Raw genomic sequence first — 19,573 nt, 5'->3', positions numbered from 1 at the left:
ATTATTATTATTATTATTATTATTATCTTCTTGTAAAATGTTTCTGCAGTTCTGTATTTGAACTCAAAGTGCCGCTGTTGATCAGTGGGGTGATGTTTAGCTTGCAAGCTTCCAGCAAGTCCTCCCATATTGGTTATGTGTAGAGGAGACGGGAGAGCAGTCTACAGTGCGCGGCGCTTGGATTACAAAGCACAAACCGTGGATACAAAAGCGTGTTTTTTGGAATGATATACCGGAACACTTAGTACAGATTTTGTCGCAGACGGTGCTTTTTCAAGTGTGCAAACAATATTGTGCTTGTTTACTACGTTTACAGCATTTTCGTTGATTTCTAACCGCCGGGAGAATGTCGTGCAGGACAATGAAATGGCAAGTACGGTTCGTAATTCTGTTTTTGCTTTCCTTGGAGTCTGTGCGCGGACAGGTCCGGTATTCAGTACCGGAGGAAATGTCTAAAGGATCTTTTGTAGGGAATGTTGTACACGATTTGGGATTAGACCTGAAGCGACTGAAAGCAGGAAGAGCTCGTGTTTTTACCGGCGACAACAGTGAGTACATCGAGCTTAATGCGGAAAAGGGAGAATTGGTGATGAAGGAGAGAATAGACAGAGAGCAGCTCTGCGGACAGATCTCTCCCTGCACGTTTGCATTTCAGATTATTTTAGACAATCCAATGGAGCTGCACCGAGTTAATGTAGAAATATTAGATGTTAACGACAATGTCCCCACGTTTCCCACTGATGAGATTCAACTAGAAATCAGCGAGTTGGCTCTGCCAGGAGCGAGGTTTGTGCTGGAGAGCGCCGTGGATCCCGATGTGGGTGTTAATACACTGCAGAGCTACACGCTTAAACCCACTGATCATTTTGTTTTAAAATTACATTCCAAATCAGATGGCAGTAAACAGGTAGAGATGATGTTGCAAAAGCAACTAGACAGAGAGAAGCAAGAAGAGATGTCTTTACTATTGACTGCAGTAGACGGAGGGGACCCGCAGCTGTCTGGTACTGTGAAAATCCTGATCAATGTACTTGATGCCAATGACAACCCTCCTGTTTTCACACAGTCCATTTACAAAGCAGTTGTCGTGGAGAATGCGCCAAAAGGTACATTGGTGACGACAGTAAGTGCGTCTGATGCTGATAAAGGTATAAATGGTTTAGTAATGTATTCAGTTTCACATTTAACAGATTCAGTAAGTAAATTGTTTGATTTAGATTCACATACCGGTGAGGTAAAGCTGATTGGGCAAATCGATTATGAAAAAGCCAAACATTTCCAAATGAATATAAAAGCCAAAGATAACGGTGGTCTCATTGATGCTAGTGAACTGGTTATCGACGTTATTGATGTGAATGATAATATCCCGGCAATAACGCTCATGTCTGTTTCTAACTCTGTAGCTGAGAATGCATTACCTGGGACCGTTATAGCCATGATCAATGTGCAAGACCAGGACTCCGCAAACAACGGCTTTGTGCATTGCACTGTCAATGACAACATTCCGTTTAAAATCACGTCGTCTTCAAACAATTTCTATAACCTGGTAACTGACAAGGCTTTAGATCGGGAAACAGACTCGGAATATAATATCACGATTACTGCCACAGATGAAGGTGTCCCTGCTCTGTCCAGCAATTTTACACTATCTTTGAAAATTTCAGATGTTAATGACAATGCGCCTGTTTTTGAGAAGAGCTCGTATACAGCACACATAAAGGAAAATAACACGCCTGGCCTCTCGTTATTCTCCGTCAGAGCCAGAGACGCTGATTGGAATCAGAACGCCCGAATTTCTTACATTCTTCAGGAAATCAGTATTTACGGAGCGCCAGTTTCTTCCTATATATCAGTCAATTCTGAGAGTGGAGTCATCCATGCAGTGCGCTCTTTTGATTATGAGCAAATCAAGAGTTTCACATTTGGGGTAAAAGCGCGAGATGGGGGATCTCCACCTCTTAGCAGCAACGTGACAGTCAGCATTTGTATTGAAGACCAGAATGACAATTCCCCTCAGATCCTCTATCCGGTGCAGAGCGGGGTCTCTCTGGTGGCTGAAATGGTGGCTCGTTCAGCAGATGTTGGCTATCTCGTCACTAAAGTGGTGGCTGTGGATGCGGACTCTGGACAGAATGCCTGGCTCTCATATAAACTGCTCAAAGCCACAGACAGGGCGCTGTTTGAAGTGGGCTCACAGAATGGAGAGATCCGCACTTCACGGCAGGTGTCTGATAAAGATGCTGTGAAACAAAGGCTGGTTGTGGTGGTGGAGGACAATGGGCAGCCCTCTCGCTCAGCTACAGTCAATGTGAACGTGGCGGTGGCGGACAGCTTCCCAGAAGTGCTCTCGGAGTTCAGCGACTTTACGCACGACAAGGACTACAATGACAGCCTGACTTTCTATTTAGTTTTGTCTCTGGCTGTGGTGTCCTTTCTCTTTATTGTGTCTGTCATAGTGTTGGTGTCAGTGAAGGTCTACAGATGGAGACAGTCTCGTCTGTTCTATAAATCCAATGGGAATCTCCCTGTTATTCCCAGCGCGTATTATCCGCCCCGTTACGCAGACGTTGGCGCTACAGGAACTCTACAGCACGTCTATAACTATGAGGTGTGCATGACCACAGACTCTGGGAAGAGTGAATACAGATACATCAGACCTGTCAGTCACAACCTGGTCAATGTTGACCCCAGTGGTAAAGAGACGTTGCGACATGTGGAGAAAGACAAGATGCCGGTAGAAAACACAGAGTCTCCTGTGGAGGTGAGCTCGTACTGCTGATAACCTATATTTATTACATGTTCCTAACATTTACACAATATTTCAATACTATTTAGTTTGTCTATATGTGTATCTTTTAATGGCACGTTTTAATTATGATGTTCCTGATCAGATTTACTTAGGCTAGAATTTATTTAATCTGTATACGTAGTTGTTGTTTTTGTTCTTGTTTTTACATATCTATATGTTACGTACATATCTTCTGTTGTTTATATATATGTTGTTCTTTTTGAAGAAAAACGTTATCTTTATACGTTGCATAGTTATATCTGCCTATTGTGTGTTGCTTATATTTCAGATTTTTAACATTTCTTACTATATCTCTCTCTTGTTACAATTATTATTATTATTATTATTATTATTATTATTATTATTATTTTATTGTATTTCATTTGATTATCATCATCATCATTAATAATAATAAAAATAACAATAAAATCCACCTAATTCAGATACATGACAATATAAATCTAATGGATCCTTACCCAATGTATATATTTTACATTTTAGAAATTCTGCTGGACCACCTAATCAAGTCTTGCACCCGATAGCACATTGGCACATTGGATTGCACTGGGAAATGTGCATCTGTTTGTTTGACCTGCCATTCCTATTGATGAATGTTGGTTATGGTGCTGTGGTTGTTTGTACTACTACTACTTCTACTACTACTAGTACCGAATAATATTAATAATCATAATAATCGTAAGAACAGTAGTTAATCCAGTGTGTTATCCTACTCAATGCTAATTATATATACAACAAATCAGAAAATGTGGAAAAATTAGACATTTGTATTTGTAGTTTTCAAATTGAACTGCAAGTGCCGCTGTTGGTCAGCAGGGTGGTTGTGTGTCGATACAGACGACACAGAACCTCCCATATCAGTGCGCTGTGCAAGAGAGCCTCACAGAGCAGCCTACAGCGCGCACAGTATATTTCTCTAAACAGCGATCGGGGTTACAGGGCGACTTATCTGTTTAATGCATTGGATCCACAATTGACCGAATCATTCAGAAGAACTGGATTATAAATATAAAACGTTTGCGCCACTGAATCTCGGAGTAAAAGATGGAAATATTGTGCGTTGAAATCGGAAGGCGAAAGACGAAAGGGACAATAAAATGGCAAGTACAGTGCTTCATGCTAAGTCTGTATTGTATCCACAGCGTGTTTGGCCAGGTTAGATATTCTATACCAGAGGAAATGCCAAGAGGCTCGTTCGTGGGATATATTGCCCAGGATTTAGGACTGGATACTAAAAGACTGCTTAATGGGAGAGCTCGTATCTTCGAGGGGGACAACAGCGAGTATATTGAGCTGATTCGGCCTAAAGGAACATTAGTAGTCAAAGAAAGGATTGACAGAGAATCGCTTTGCGGAGCGACATCGCCTTGTTCCATTCATTTTGAGATTGTTCTCGATAATCCAATTGAGTTTCATCGTATAACGGTAGAAATTACGGATATAAACGACAATGCTCCCGTTTTTCCAAATAATGAATTAAGATTAGAAATCAGCGAGTCATCTCTGCCAGGAGCGAGGTTTGTGCTGGAGAGCGCTGTGGACCTAGATGTCGGTGTCAATACACTGCAGAGCTACACGCTTAGACCCACTGATAATTTCATTTTACAATTGCAATCACAACCCGATGGCAGTAAATATGTAGAGATGGTGCTGCAGACACAGTTAGACCGAGAAAAGCAGGAGGAGATCTCGTTATTGTTAACTGCAGCAGACGGCGGGGACCCGCAGATGTCTGGGACTGTTAAAATACACATCACTGTGCTCGATGCCAATGACAATGCGCCTGTATTTACGCAGAGAATTTACAAAGCCTCAGTTGTAGAAAATACAATAAAAGGTACATTGGTGACAACAGTAAGCGCCTCTGATGCCGATACAGGTACAAATGGACATGTTACCTATTCAGTATCACGCAGTGCAGATGCTGTAAGTGAAATATTTGATATCAATGCAACTACCGGTGAAGTGAAGGTGATTGGCCAGACAGATTTCGAGAAAGCTAAAAGCTATCAGCTGAACATCCAAGCCAAAGACGGAGGTGGTTTTATAGACTCCTGTAAATTAATGATTGAAATTACTGATCTAAATGACAATAAACCAGTTATATCCGTGATGTCATTTTCAAATTCAGTAGCTGAGGATGTGCTGCCGGCTACTGTGATAGCTATGATTAAGGTGCAAGACTCGGATTCTGGGAGTAATGGTCTCGTTCATTGTTCTATAAACGAAAACATCCCGTTTAAAATAACATCGTCTTCAAACAACTTCTACAGTTTGGTGACTGATGGCATGTTGGATCGAGAAACACAGCAGGAATATAATATTACCATAACTGCTTCTGACGAGGGAGTTCCTCCTCTATCAAGTAATTTGACTTTAACTCTGATAGTAGCAGATGTTAATGATAACGCGCCTGTTTTTGAGAAACGTGTATATGCAGCATATATAACAGAAAACAACACTCCTGGCTTGTCTGTGTCTTCAGTGAAAGCCAGTGATGCGGACTGGAATCAGAATGCGCGCATTTCTTATATTCTTGAAGAAACACATGTTAACGGTGTGTCTGTTTCCTCTTACGTGTCGGTGAACTCTGACAGTGGAGTCATCCATGCAGTGCGCTCTTTTGATTATGAGCAAATCAAGAGTTTCACATTTGGGGTAAAAGCGCAAGATGGGGGATCTCCACCTCTTAGCAGCAACGTGACAGTCAGCATTTGTATTGAAGACCAGAATGACAATTCCCCTCAGATCCTCTATCCGGTGCAGAGCGGGGTCTCTCTGGTGGCTGAAATGGTGGCTCGTTCAGCAGATGTTGGCTATCTCGTCACTAAAGTGGTGGCTGTGGATGCGGACTCTGGACAGAATGCCTGGCTCTCATATAAACTGCTCAAAGCCACAGACAGGGCGCTGTTTGAAGTGGGCTCACAGAATGGAGAGATCCGCACTTCACGGCAGGTGTCTGATAAAGATGCTGTGAAACAAAGGCTGGTTGTGGTGGTGGAGGACAATGGGCAGCCCTCTCGCTCAGCTACAGTCAATGTGAACGTGGCGGTGGCGGACAGCTTCCCAGAAGTGCTCTCGGAGTTCAGCGACTTTACGCACGACAAGGACTACAATGACAGCCTGACTTTCTATTTAGTTTTGTCTCTGGCTGTGGTGTCCTTTCTCTTTATTGTGTCTGTCATAGTGTTAGTGTCAGTGAAGGTCTACAGATGGAGACAGTGTCGTCTGTTCTATAAATCCAATGGGAATCTCCCTGTTATTCCCAGCGCGTATTATCCGCCCCGTTACGCAGACGTTGGCGCTACAGGAACTCTACAGCACGTCTATAACTATGAGGTGTGCATGACCACAGACTCCAGAAAGAGTGATATCAAGTACGTGAGGCCTTGTAGTCAGAGCATCATTAGTCTTGACGCTTCTGGCACCCAAACAATACCCCACGTACAGATGGAGGGTGTCTCTAATGGGGACACTGCGCTTCAGGTGAGCTCTTCAGTGTGCAAGTAGTTGTCCTGTATATGATTCGAATTTATGCAAGTTTGTTGTTTTATGACATTTCTGTGTATTTGTGTGTGATCTGTCTGTCTGTATTTGTTTCTGTCTCTCTGCCTATCACTTACATGTAACCGATATACAATAATTAACACTATTATGTTGAACCAGTACAGTCTTTTTCTTTACCTAACCGCAGCCCTGGAATTGTTGCTATTCATTGCCATTTAGATAATAATTATTGGCATTTTCATTTTAGTGCTGTTTATGTGTCTGTTTGTTTGATTGATAGATAGATTTGGTTGATTGATTGATTGATTGATACGTTGATGTTGTTTCCATCTTTATTTTAAAGCACTTGCTCAGTAATTTGAAGACAAGAAAGTGGATTAATAGAGGTAAAAGTATTGGTAGTAGTTGTCTAGTTACACATTTTGTTATTTATTCTACTGTTACATTAAATATAACATGTTCACAGTCAGGCCTATAGAATTAGCCATGCCTTGAGTGAAGGTTGTTGCAGTTTTTCCTCAGTGCTCTAAGTGCCGCTGTTGATCAATGTGGTGATGTTCTGGGTATTTATATAGCCGGCCCTGCTTTTAAAAGCGCACTGTATAACACAGAGAAAGGGAAGCTAACCACCATCTGCATTCGGAATACAAAAGAGAACCATCGTTAAAATCCGCCACGTTTTAGACAAAGGACGCATGTCTGGACTTGTGTTCGTTTAACTGATGCACGGCTTTTATACGGCTGTTTTATTATTTGAGTTTTAATAGAAAAAACATGACGTTTATTTGCTTTGAAACCGCAATCGGAAGCATAGCTTGGCTTACGAGATGGCGAGTGCAGATCTGTATTATGTGTATTTGCGCTACCAAGGCTGTTTACGGACAGGTTCGGTATTCTATCCCGGAGGAGATGGCAAAGGGCTCGTTTGTGGGAAACATCGCACAAGACTTGGGACTGGATCTTAAGAGACTGAAATCCAGTAGAGCTCGAATTTTTACCGAAGACAGCCGTGAGTATATTGGGCTGAATACCGATGAAGGGACACTGCTTGTGAAAGACAGGATTGATAGGGAACAGCTATGTGCGCAAATATCACGTTGTACATTACATTTCCAAATTATTCTTGAAAATCCAATGGAATTACACCGTGTTGTCGTAGAAGTACTTGATATTAATGACAATGCTCCCGTTTTTCCAAAGAAAGAAATTCAATTCCAAATAAGCGAGATCGCTGTGGCTGGTACTCGTTTCTTGCTAGAGAGTGCCATGGATCCTGATGTCGGAGTTAATACGCTCCAGAGCTACGCACTTCAACCTATTGATAATTTTATATTAAAGCTACAGTCTCGTCCCGATGGTAGTAAATATTTAGAAATGGTGCTTCAAACAGTGCTCGATAGAGAAAAGCAAGAAGAGCATGCATTGGTATTAACCGCAGTAGATGGTGGAAGCCCCCAGAAGTCTGGCACGGTTAAAATAAATGTAGCTGTTGTCGATGCAAACGACAACCCCCCAGTTTTCACCCAGGCGCTTTATAAAGCCTCTGTGCTGGAGAATGTTTTAAAGGGAACTTTAGTGTTGAAAGTAAGTGCATCTGATGTTGACAAGGGGGCAAATGCGGAGGTTACCTACTCGTTTATCCACGCCACTGACAGCGTGTCCGAGCTGTTTGATTTAGACTCAATTACTGGTGAAATTAAAGTGAGAGGACAATTCGATTTTGAAAGATCAAAGCAGTACGAAATAAATGTGGAAGCGGTAGACAATGGGGGGTTAGCGGACTCCTGTAAAGTCTTAATTGAAATAATCGATGTGAATGATAATGCTCCCGTGATCACTCTTATGTCATTTTCCAACCCTGTACCGGAGAATTGCTTGCCAGAGACTGTAATCGCGATGCTTAACGTAAAAGATTTAGATTCTGGGAAAAATGGACAGATAAGGTGTTCATCTGACCACAGCCTACCATTTCGAATTAAGTCTTCTTCGGCTAATTTTTACAATTTGGTAACTGATCAGGTTTTAGACCGAGAAAACGTTGCTGAATACAATATTACTATCATTGCCACCGATGAGGGCTCGCCTCCTTTTTCTAGTAAAATGACACTGACTCTGCAAATATCCGATGTTAACGACAATGCCCCGATATTCGATCAACAGTCGTATTCCACATATATAAAAGAAAATAATGCTCCAGGAATATCTATATTTTCTCTCAAAGCGGAAGACGCTGACTTTGGGCCTAATGCTCATATATCCTACTTTCTAGATGATAAATCAGTTAATGGAATTAAAGTGTCCTCGTACATTTCAGTAAACGCAGAACGTGGCTCTATCCATGCAGTGCGCTCATTTGATTATGAACACATTAAACAATTCAAAATCCAGGTCAAAGCACAAGATGGGGGATCACCACCACTGAGTACTAATGTGACTGTAACTGTATTCATTGAAGACCAGAATGACAATTCCCCTCAGATCCTCTATCCAGTGCAGAGCGGGGTCTCTCTGGTGGCTGAAATGGTGGCTCGTTCAGCAGATGTTGGCTATCTCGTCACTAAAGTGGTGGCTGTGGATGCGGACTCTGGACAGAATGCCTGGCTCTCATATAAACTGCTCAAAGCCACAGACAGGGCGCTGTTTGAAGTGGGCTCACAGAATGGAGAGATCCGCACTTCACGGCAGGTGTCTGATAAAGATGCTGTGAAACAAAGGCTGGTTGTGGTGGTGGAGGACAATGGGCAGCCCTCTCGCTCAGCTACAGTCAATGTGAACGTGGCGGTGGCGGACAGCTTCCCAGAAGTGCTCTCGGAGTTCAGCGACTTTACGCACGACAAGGACTACAATGACAGCCTGACTTTCTATTTAGTTTTGTCTCTGGCTGTGGTGTCCTTTCTCTTTATTGTGTCTGTCATAGTGTTGGTGTCAGTGAAGGTCTACAGATGGAGACAGTCTCGTCTGTTCTATAAATCCAATGGGAATCTCCCTGTTATTCCCAGCGCGTATTATCCGCCCCGTTACGCAGACGTTGGCGCTACAGGAACTCTACAGCACGTCTATAACTATGAGGTGTGCATGACCACTGACTCCAGAAAAAGTGATTTTAAGACCCTGAGGCCTTGTAGTCAGAGTATCATTCATGCTGATCCCATTGATACACAGACTTTACAGCACACGCAAAAGAAGAATGAACGTAAATGCAACACAGACTTGTCGGAAGAGGTGAGCTATTATTTGTAATGTATATTTTTACTGTTTATATATATATATATATATAGTTGTGTAGTTATTATGTGTGCATGTATTTAATTGTATAGGTTTCAATCGTATTATTGTTTATGTTTTAAGGGTTATAAGGGTTATAGGGTTATATCGAAATGTGCGAGAGAGATCACATGTACATCTTTACACTCCTGTACAAATCCAGGCTGAAATTGAATTATTTCGAGAATTTAAAACAGGGCAACAGATTGGTGGAACTTTAACTCTTAAGCAGTTCGATTTTTCCATAATTGTGTGTTTGTATGTGTGTGTGTGTGTTAGTGCAGTTTCACGATTGCGTTCCAATTAATTTCATTCAACGTAGCATATACATATATGTGGATATGTTTATTTATTTATTTATTTATTTATTTATTTTCAAAACATGCTATTGTCGATTAAATGCAGGGGTGTAGCCTATTTTTTATTTTTTAAGTATATGTTAGTTTTATTTGGTGTATTTCTTGTCTTCGTTAGTTTCTATGTTTCAATATATGTGTGTTTATTCTTCCACTAAATGTATTCCCTTCCTTGGCTTCGTATTGAATATAATGGGTTCTGTCACTACTTTCCCGTTACCTTATTGGTTAAATGTCTTACCTTTTAATGCAGTTTCATATTTAAACTCTAAGTGCCGCTGTTGATCAGTGGTGGTGATGTTCTGCGTACACTTATCCCAGGCCCTCCCAATATTGTGCCGTATTCCTGAGACTGAAGGCGCTCAGTGTTGTGTGAGCTTGGATTACAAAAGGCTAGATGCGAATACAGAACCGCGGCACATTTTGGATAAACGTAATTATTTCCAAGTCCTTCGCAAGGAATCTCTATTACACCCGTTATATAACATCGCAGCGATTTACAATTTCAATAACCAGCGTGCTAAATATTGGATTCATTTTTTTTTTTTTAGTTAAATCGACTGCGGAAAAATGAGTTGGACAATGAAATGGCAAGTACGATCATTTGTTTTCTGCTTATATATTGCAGAGGCGGTGTTTGCTCAGGTACGATATTCTATTCCAGAGGAAATGACAAAGTGGTCGTTTGTTGGAAATATAGCACAAGACTTAGGAATAGATATTAAAAGACTTAAAACTGGCAAAGCTCGTGTTTTTACAGGAGGCAGCACGGAGTACATTGAGTTGAATGTGGAGAAAGGGACATTGGCAGTCAAAGACAGAATAGACAGAGAGCAGATATGCAGACAAACCATTCCGTGCAGTATAGATTTCCAGATTGTACTTGAAAACCCGATGGAGTTATTCCGAATTACTATAGAAATTATTGATGTAAACGACAATTCACCCACATTTCCTAAAAAAGAAATTCGTTTAGAAATGAGCGAGTTATCTGTGATCGGAGCTCGCTACTTATTAGACAGTGCTGTAGATCCTGACGTTGGCGTGAATTCACTGCAAAGCTATGTACTTGAACCGAGTGACCATTTTATTTTAAAGCTGCACGCCCGTCCGGATGGCAGTAAATATGTAGAAATGATGCTGCAGACAGCTCTAGACAGGGAGGAAAAACAAGAGCACAATCTAATATTAACTGCCAAAGATGGCGGGGACCCACAGAGATCAGGCACTATGAAAATACATATAATTGTGTTGGATGCTAATGACAATGCCCCAGTCTTCAGCCAAGCTCTATATAAAGCATCTGTATCTGAAAATGCTTTAAAGAACACCGTGATTCTAACTGTTAGTGCTTCAGATGCAGATGAGGGGACAAACGGTGACGTTATCTATTCCTTTTCCCACAGCACTGATAGCGTTTCTGAACTCATCGCCATAGATCCACATACTGGAGAAATAAAGGTTATAGGAGACCTAGATTATGAAACCTCTAAAGCATATGAAATAAATATACAAGCAAGAGATCACGGAGGGTTGACAGATTCCAGTAAGTTACTAATTGAAATCAAAGATGTGAATGACAATGCGCCTGTCATCACGCTAATGTCATTCTCTAGCCCTGTCCCAGAAGACTCGCCACCCGGGACTGCCCTAGCCATGCTTAATGTTGAAGATGCAGATAGCGGGAGTAATGGGAAAGTTCGCTGTTCAATTAGTCAGAATATTCCATTTGAAATTAAATCCTCGTCTCTAAACTTTTACAGCATTGTGACTGAACAAGTTTTGGATCGTGAACAGATATCTGAATATAACATTACAATAACTGCCAGGGATGAAGGTGCACCTCCTTTGTCTAGTAGCAAAACAGTAACTCTAAGAATATCAGATGTGAACGATAATGCACCGGTTTTTGAAAGAAAAGCATACACTACACACGTGACGGAAAACAACTCCCCTGGCGTATCAATCTTTTTAATCAAAGCCAGCGATGCAGACTGGGGGCATAATGCACAAGTGTCATATTTTCTACAAGACACGAAACATAATGGAGTTCCAGTGTCTTCGTATATTTCGGTGAATTCAGAAAGCGGCTCAGTCCATGCAGTGCGCGCCTTTGATTATGAGCAAACAAAACAGTTTGAGATTCATATTAGATCTCAAGATGGGGGATCTCCACCTCTTAGCAGCAACGTGACAGTCAGCATTTGTATTGAAGACCAGAACGACAATTCCCCTCAGATCCTCTATCCGGTGCAGAGCGGGGTCTCTCTGGTGGCTGAAATGGTGGCTCGTTCAGCAGATGTTGGCTATCTCGTCACTAAAGTGGTGGCTGTGGATGCGGACTCTGGACAGAATGCCTGGCTCTCATATAAACTGCTCAAAGCCACAGACAGGGCGCTGTTTGAAGTGGGCTCACAGAATGGAGAGATCCGCACTTCACGGCAGGTGTCTGATAAAGATGCTGTGAAACAAAGGCTGGTTGTGGTGGTGGAGGACAATGGGCAGCCCTCTCGCTCAGCTACAGTCAATGTGAACGTGGCGGTGGCGGACAGCTTCCCAGAAGTGCTCTCGGAGTTCAGCGACTTTACGCACGACAAGGACTACAATGACAGCCTGACTTTCTATTTAGTTTTGTCTCTGGCTGTGGTGTCCTTTCTCTTTATTGTGTCTGTCATAGTGTTGGTGTCAGTGAAGGTCTACAGATGGAGACAGTCTCGTCTGTTCTATAAATCCAATGGGAATCTCCCTGTTATTCCCAGCGCGTATTATCCGCCCCGTTACGCAGACGTTGGCGCTACAGGAACTCTACAGCACGTCTATAACTATGAGGTGTGCATGACCACTGATTCTAGAAAGAGTGATTTCAAATATGTCACACCTTGTACAGTTAATGTTGACCCCAGTGGCATGGAAACGATGCAGAAAGAAAAGAACACGAAGGAAGACATGGATATATGTACAGAGGTGAGCTTTTTTAGCTTCATGTTAATTTTAAATAATGTAGATATAATCAGTTTGTTTTTAATTAATCACGTTTTTATGTACAGATTAATTTAGTTTGATAAATGCCTTGAATTTAATTTTACTTTTAAAATGTATCTTTGTGTGTGTTTAACATTGAAACGTTACGTTTATTTATATGAAACAGAGACAGAGAGAAAGAGGGAGATTGAGAGAATGCTAAACATCTATTTTCAGCTTTCTCTTTTTCTGCATCATTTGCCCATATATCAATACACATTTCCAGGTTTTAATATCAATGCACATGATTAATAACACAAGCGTCGATTGTGAATTGAACACGATTGCATGATATGTTTATGTCTGTATGTATGTCTGTATGTATGTATGTATGTGTGTGTGTGTTCTCACAATTATCTATGTGTACTCTTTGTTTCTATTATTATAAAAACACTCAAGTCTAAATGAAACACGTCTATCGGACTGTATGTGAGGTTTGTATGTGTAGTTCTGTATGTGAACCCCTAGTGCCGCTGTTGTTCAGTGAGGTTATTTTCTGCAAATAATACATCAGGACCTCCCATATGATTGTACTGGGAAAGGCAGGCAGAGACCGCGCTTACACTGCTTGGATAACGGAAGAGAAATTGCGTCTACCAAAAAACAAGTAATTTTTATTAAATTACATATATATGGATACATCGTAACGAATACAAGTTCTTTTTAACTGAAATCGATTCTGTCCTGATATAATTGTATTATATTGGTTATTTCGTCGAACTGAAACCGCGATGAAAAAGGATGGCTGGACATTACAACGGCAAGAACGACTCTATCTTATGTGTGCGTGTCTAACAGGACAGGTTCACTACTTAATTCCAGAAGAAATGAAGGTGGGATCACATGTGGGAAATATTGCCAGTGACGTGGGTTTGGAGCTATATTTGGTTCAGTATCTATATTTACATAGGTCTGTGTGTTTTTATACATTTGGACTGATGTGCATCAGTAATTTAGGTGTAAATAGGGTGGGAAATCCATCATGTTTGGCTGTAGTGGTAAGTGAATGGAACACTGTTTGTTAGTTTGTCTTCATGTACAGAAAGAATAACCACCCAAATCATTACACCTCCTCTGAGCCGTGGTAGAAATGAAAATACACTGACAAGAGGAGGAACACGCACAAAAAAAGACACTGTGCCACCTCCTTGTAGGTGCTGATATTAATGTATAGTTTGACATACAGCAATATAAGTATATGTATACAAATATTTATTGTTACTCCACACAGCTGTTAAAACAATCTACTTAATTAGATCAACTTTAACAAATTCATTGTTTTACACTGAAATTAAGTGTTATTCCTAATCCCTTTCTCTTTTATTCTTTTGTAGTTTAATGACCTGTTACTTGAAATACAATTGAAAATTACACAGAAAACATATGTTGTAGAAAGGAAACTATTCAAGATTAAATCACAGTCAAATCCAGGTGATGAATTCAAAAGCTTTAGTACTTAATACAGTGACAATAAAAAGCAACCTGAAAAAGGTCTTCGACAAATGTGAGATTAACATTTATGTACACATTTCTTATCTTTATGCAAATATAATGCTGGTTTAAAATTATTCACCAACCAATTTGTCAGAGAAGGCATCATTTTACTGACCCATTTCATCTGTTGTAGCAGCAGAATTGTTTTTTGTTTTCTCTCCAGCACTGTATCTGGTTTTCATCACAAGCACTGATTTCAAAGAGATTCACAGTATAGTCCCGGGTAAACTAAGAATAACATGCTTATGTGTAGCTACATCTGGAATGGGATTCAACAGCTGTTATGCATTAGCGTGCCATAAAGCTTGGAACACTTCAACATGCTGAAACGGAAAGAGGATATAGGGAAAATGCTTCAGTTTGAGTTATGGCAGGATGGGGGAAGGGGGGACTTTATTAAAGCCACATTTCCACAGTCTAAATTAGATCTGGCCATGACACCAGGGTAATCACTCCTGCTTAAACTGAAGGTGCCAGGCTCTTTAATGTATGAACCTGATGTTGATTTAATTTGACATGCAGGAGACAGCACCTCCTGCAGCCCAATTTCTGTGACAGCCATGATGGGGAACTGGTCTGAATCCTCCTGTCCAGGGAGAGGAATGCCACCTACTGGTCCACCAGCATTATTTCTACCAGTAACACGTTGTTTTTTAAGGCCTTCCATTCCGGCCAGATGCAGCATGGCACAGCTTCTGCAATTCCACAATACCAGGCTTCAGGGTGTAATGGCACATATTAGCTATACGTTTGAAGTGTTTCCAAAGTTTTTCCTGCACAACCAGTGTGTGGAATATGTTCTTGTTTTGTTTTATGTCTTGTGGAGCTTTCGTAATGTTGAGAGTCTGTTTACATTAAAGCATAAACTTGGCATAGCACTCTGCATGTTGAAAATGTCTCGACAAGTGTGGATAAATATACATTCCCTCATGTTTCTAATTATATTTTGGGAATTTTCATAAAACAGATATATAGCTTGTATATATATTCTCATTACAACACAGGTTTTTGTTGTGCCTCCTGTTTCAGCACTGAATGTATAAGACTGTATAAGCCTCCTGTGATTCGATCTGGATTCTCATGGTGTAAGGCTTAGTAAAGAGCACTAACGCCATGTATAACAACATGATTTTAGTAATTCAGAATATTTGTTTGTTTGTGAACTATACGCCAGAGAGAGCCGTGTCCCTGAGTCGAGCTCGCCTTCATCAGCCTCTAATTGGCGTCCTGTCGGACAGCAGAGCAGGCACTCAGTGAGCTCAATCAGGGCGGTGAGGGACTCGCACTGATGATGTCAGCTCAGCGCTGTCCACACGTGAGGAAAACATGGCAGCTAGTTTGTTAACATCAAACGTTTTCATGAAAACCCTTAGTATGTTTTGTTCATGGCCAGCTCCACTGAGCCCGTGTAGTTTGCATGTGAAGGTGACAGTGATGGCAGTGTGTGCAAAAACCCTTAATTGAACTAATAATTTCCTTAATCTTTTAAACAGTAGGGGTTTGTAAATTAAGTATACAGTTATATAAATAACTTTTTAAGGAACCAACTATTTTATAACCAAATTTTAAAAGTCATATCTAAACAGAGTGTTACTTAAATTAAGGTTCAATTAAACAATTCAGAGCTGGGTTAGAGCAAAAACCAGCAGAGTAGGGGGTACTCCAGGACCAGTGTTGGAAACCCCAGCTCTAAGGTATCCGAGGTGTGGCCGAACGTGGCAGTCAACCCAGTCGCCCAATCAGGATTGCTTCATGCCCCATGAAACTGTTATTTGTACCGTAACAATTTCTATTATTAATCAGCAACTATATTGAATTTATCCAAATTACTTAATTCTGGCTCATTTAGGGTCTGTGTGTATCTGCTTCTTTCTGTGTCTTGGGCAGTCTGTAGCAGACAGAGACACTCAGTTCTCAAAACATCTGATTTCCCTGCCTGGACACTTGCAAGGTTTGAGGTAAACATGACTGTATTGATAACGAATCTGCCTGTTGTTTCTGAGAGTCGTCCACAAGGTTACAGAAGTGGTGCAGTGGAAATGTACCACTTAGGGTTTGACATATCTAGTCATTAACTATATTATTGATTAATCAGTAGCCTATATAATCTGTACATTTTTTTATATTAATCAGTATTTAATGCATATTCATTCATCCTTCCTATTTTTTCCCATATATAGACTTTTCTTAGCAAAGCCTGCTTCTTATAAGTACTGCTATCCCTTTATACACCCCTGTATCTATTCCAGTCCACTATGGAGCTACAGATTACCACAGGTAATGGTTCTAAAAAACAGGCTTCCCTACAATCCTAGACGTCAGCTCCAAATACCCTGATAACTCTGACTCAAGTGCTGTGAAATTGTGCAGCCCACCTGCTGTATCTTTGGATTCAACTACAACCACCCGTCCAGCCACTTCCAGTGATCCAGGCAATTACCTGTGTCAAGCAAGACCCCCTAACACACACAGAGCTTATACCAAGGGGTGTACTTCAACTACCACAAGCCCAGTGATGTGTCAAACCTCGCCAGGTCAAAATTATCACACCAAGTCAAGTCCTCAACAGACCAGATGCTGTCTGACACTTTCAGACATTACCTACTTCCTGTTGTCACAATTAAACTTACACGGAAATCAATCAATGCTACTGCAGGCCTCACAATAACAATGCTACTACACTACAGTCCTGGTTCTCTACATTTTTCCAGAGAGGGGAATCCCTATTAATTTCCCTGACTCCTCTCCTACATCTGAGAGGAGTCAAATGCTGTCTTGCTTAGTGAGGAACCAGCCTGGCTTCTGTCCCAGCACACTTTGTAACAAATTATACCTTTAAGATACATGTAGTTATAAGATTAAACACATTCACCATCAAAACAGCTGTTGGTTGTAGAGAAATCCCCTCTTGGCTGACGCGCCAATTGTGAGAAATGTGATGTGTAAGTAATGCACAGGACCACAGTGAATCGATAAGATGTTTATATATAATGGTAATAAAATAATATTGAGAAACAGGTGACGGAGATATGGCGGATCCCCGGACTTCGCAAATGTTCTGAGCCCCTGAGAAAAATAGGTGCAGTTATTTATAGGTCAAGCCCTCCAAAGCAAACAAAGAAAAGTCTATATATGGGAATAATTAGGAAGAATCAATGACTATGCATTAAATACTGATTAATATGCTAAATTAACAGATTACATTGGCTACTGATTAATCAATAATATAGTTAATGAGTAGATATGTCAAACCCTAAGTGGTACATTTCCACTGCACCACTTCTGTAACCTTGTGGACGACTCTCAGAAACAACAGGCAGATTCGTTATCAATACAGTCATGTTTACCTCAAACCTTGCAAGTGTCCAGGCAGGGAAATCAGATGTTTTGAGAACTGAGTGTCTCTGTCTGCTACAGACTGCCCAAGACACAGAAAGAAAGGCAGATACACACAGGCCCTAAATGAGCCAGAATTAAGTAATTTTAATAAGTTCAATGTAGTTTCTGATCAATACTAGAAATTCTTTCAGTACCAACACATGTAGATTGTCATATGCATTAAGTATGCTTCAGTAATTCAGTTGTATGGAATTGTATTAATTCAACTTCACTGTAAATATCTACAGGAGCAGAAATGCTGAGTACCAGTGAGAACATTATTGTTGTTTCTGCTGCTGCTGCAAAACAACTTCTTATGTTCAATGTGAGATCTTAACTAAATCTCTGAATACCTTAAACGTATATCACTGAATCACAACATAATATAAATCATACATCTTTCAGATCAGTGGAAACTATTGCCAAGTATAATGTTTGTGTTCTATAACAAGGGTTTAAAATGAATGCAATGATTTCATACCATTCTCTTAAAACAACATACAAAGATCGCAGCCCTGCCTCTCCTGTTTCACTCACATGCACAGACACAGGCAGAATAACTCATTGTATATTATAAAGCAGCTTCATAGTTATACTTTTCCTTCAGAGATGTAAAGAAAAGTGATGTCAGGGCTAGTTTAAAAGATCATGTCTGGAATGTGGCTTATAAAAATGACTACTGCAGGTGTTTTGGGTGGAAGGTTTGCAATTTGAGCAGTGCAGCAAATCTGCATGTTGCCCTTTGTATGACCTAGACACTTTGAGTAAGCTGATAATGTCACAAGATATAGAGGTGGGAAGTACAATCCTTTTATTGTATATATTTTGTATTTCTCCATTTAATTTCTATTCTCTAGATATATTTTAACATCTCCCCATACATTTTGGAATATATATGTTTACAAATATATGATTATAACAACCAGGTGTGCTCCTTTGAAGCATTTTTACAAGGGTTTTGGATAAGGATGCTTTCCTTTAGTTTGTCCATGTTTGTTTGTGTGTGTGTGTCACTGTTTGAATGTTTTTAAATATTGAAAGGTTGGATGTTATTTTGAGATAATGTCTGCCTCTTCTCTGAGAACGTGGAAGCAATAACTCACAGGTGACCGCTTGCAAGAAGCCTTTAAAAAAATTGAAAAGGAAAACTGCAAACTTGGGGGGGGAAGCCTGACAGTCTCTCTCTCTCTCTCTAGCAAGCAGATAGCTGTGTGCGTTTCATTAATAACTAACCAGGCCTAGGTCTGTTAATCTCCCAAGATGGGATTAGATGAGGCATATCCAGGGCACTGTGGCACTGAGTGGGTCCAATCTAGCCTGATTTCAAAATATAAACATGGCTGGGCCGAGTGAATGCTTGAAGGCTGTCTGAATGCGAGCTCAATACTCAGCACCGATCTTTACAGCTCTGTCAAGATGTATTACTATTATTATTATTTAAGATCACTGCCTTTTCATATGAAGTAGGTCATGTGCAGCTTTAGTCATTGTTACCATATTGGGAATCATCTAACACATGCAGTATTTGCTTTTTTCAGTGATTTTACCATGTGACACTTCTCCCTGTACCCAATACACTAAAGAAACAGCACTGTTGTCTGCTTTGTGTTGAATAGCCGAATGTGATGCATGAATAGTAAAATGAATGAGGCCTGTACATCTAATTTACAGTGGGGGGTGGAATCATAAAATATTGGCAATGTAAACAAAACAATATGGAAGATTTATCTGTGTTCTAGCAACTTCT

General features: G+C 40.6%; 2 protein-coding genes across 21 annotated transcripts in view; both read left to right on the top strand.

Annotated features, from left to right (window-relative positions):
- LOC136763037 (protocadherin gamma-C5) overlaps positions 1-19,573 on the top strand; it is a 211,261-nt gene that overhangs the window by 149,153 nt on the left and 42,535 nt on the right. The window contains exon 1 of one of the 20 annotated variants that reach the window (XM_066716736.1): positions 127-2,761. The exons of 17 other annotated variants lie outside the window; for them this stretch is intronic. In XM_066716736.1, the coding sequence (XP_066572833.1) occupies positions 347-2,761 (2,415 nt within the window). In that variant the 5' untranslated portion in view covers positions 127-346. Of the gene's footprint in view, positions 1-126; positions 2,762-3,704; positions 6,293-6,698; positions 9,536-19,573 lie in introns of those variants that run through there. 2 more of the 20 variants (XM_066716727.1, XM_066716725.1) reach the window with 2 other exon arrangements.
- Positions 10,326-16,875, top strand: LOC136763461 (protocadherin gamma-A10-like). The gene is made up of 2 exons (XM_066717499.1): positions 10,326-12,897; positions 16,819-16,875. The coding sequence occupies exons 1-2, from the start codon at positions 10,504-10,506 to the stop codon at positions 16,873-16,875; spliced, it is 2,451 nt and encodes an 816-aa protein (XP_066573596.1). The 5' UTR covers positions 10,326-10,503.

Source organism: Amia ocellicauda, chromosome 11 (genome assembly GCF_036373705.1).
Source record: "Amia ocellicauda isolate fAmiCal2 chromosome 11, fAmiCal2.hap1, whole genome shotgun sequence".
Lineage (NCBI taxonomy): Eukaryota > Metazoa > Chordata > Actinopteri > Amiiformes > Amiidae > Amia > Amia ocellicauda.
Note: the sequence above shows the minus strand (reverse complement) of the source record. Positions and strands in the feature narration are given on the sequence as shown.

Bases quoted from the DNA above. Each gene is read 5' to 3' on its own strand.
- LOC136763461 (XM_066717499.1), top strand. From the start codon at position 10,504: ATGAGTTGGACAATGAAATGGCAAGTACGATCATTTGTTTTCTGCTTA. The intron at 12,898-16,818 runs GTGAGCTTTTTT...GAAATTGTGCAG, and splicing joins ACATGGATATATGTACAGAG to CCCACCTGCTGTATCTTTGG.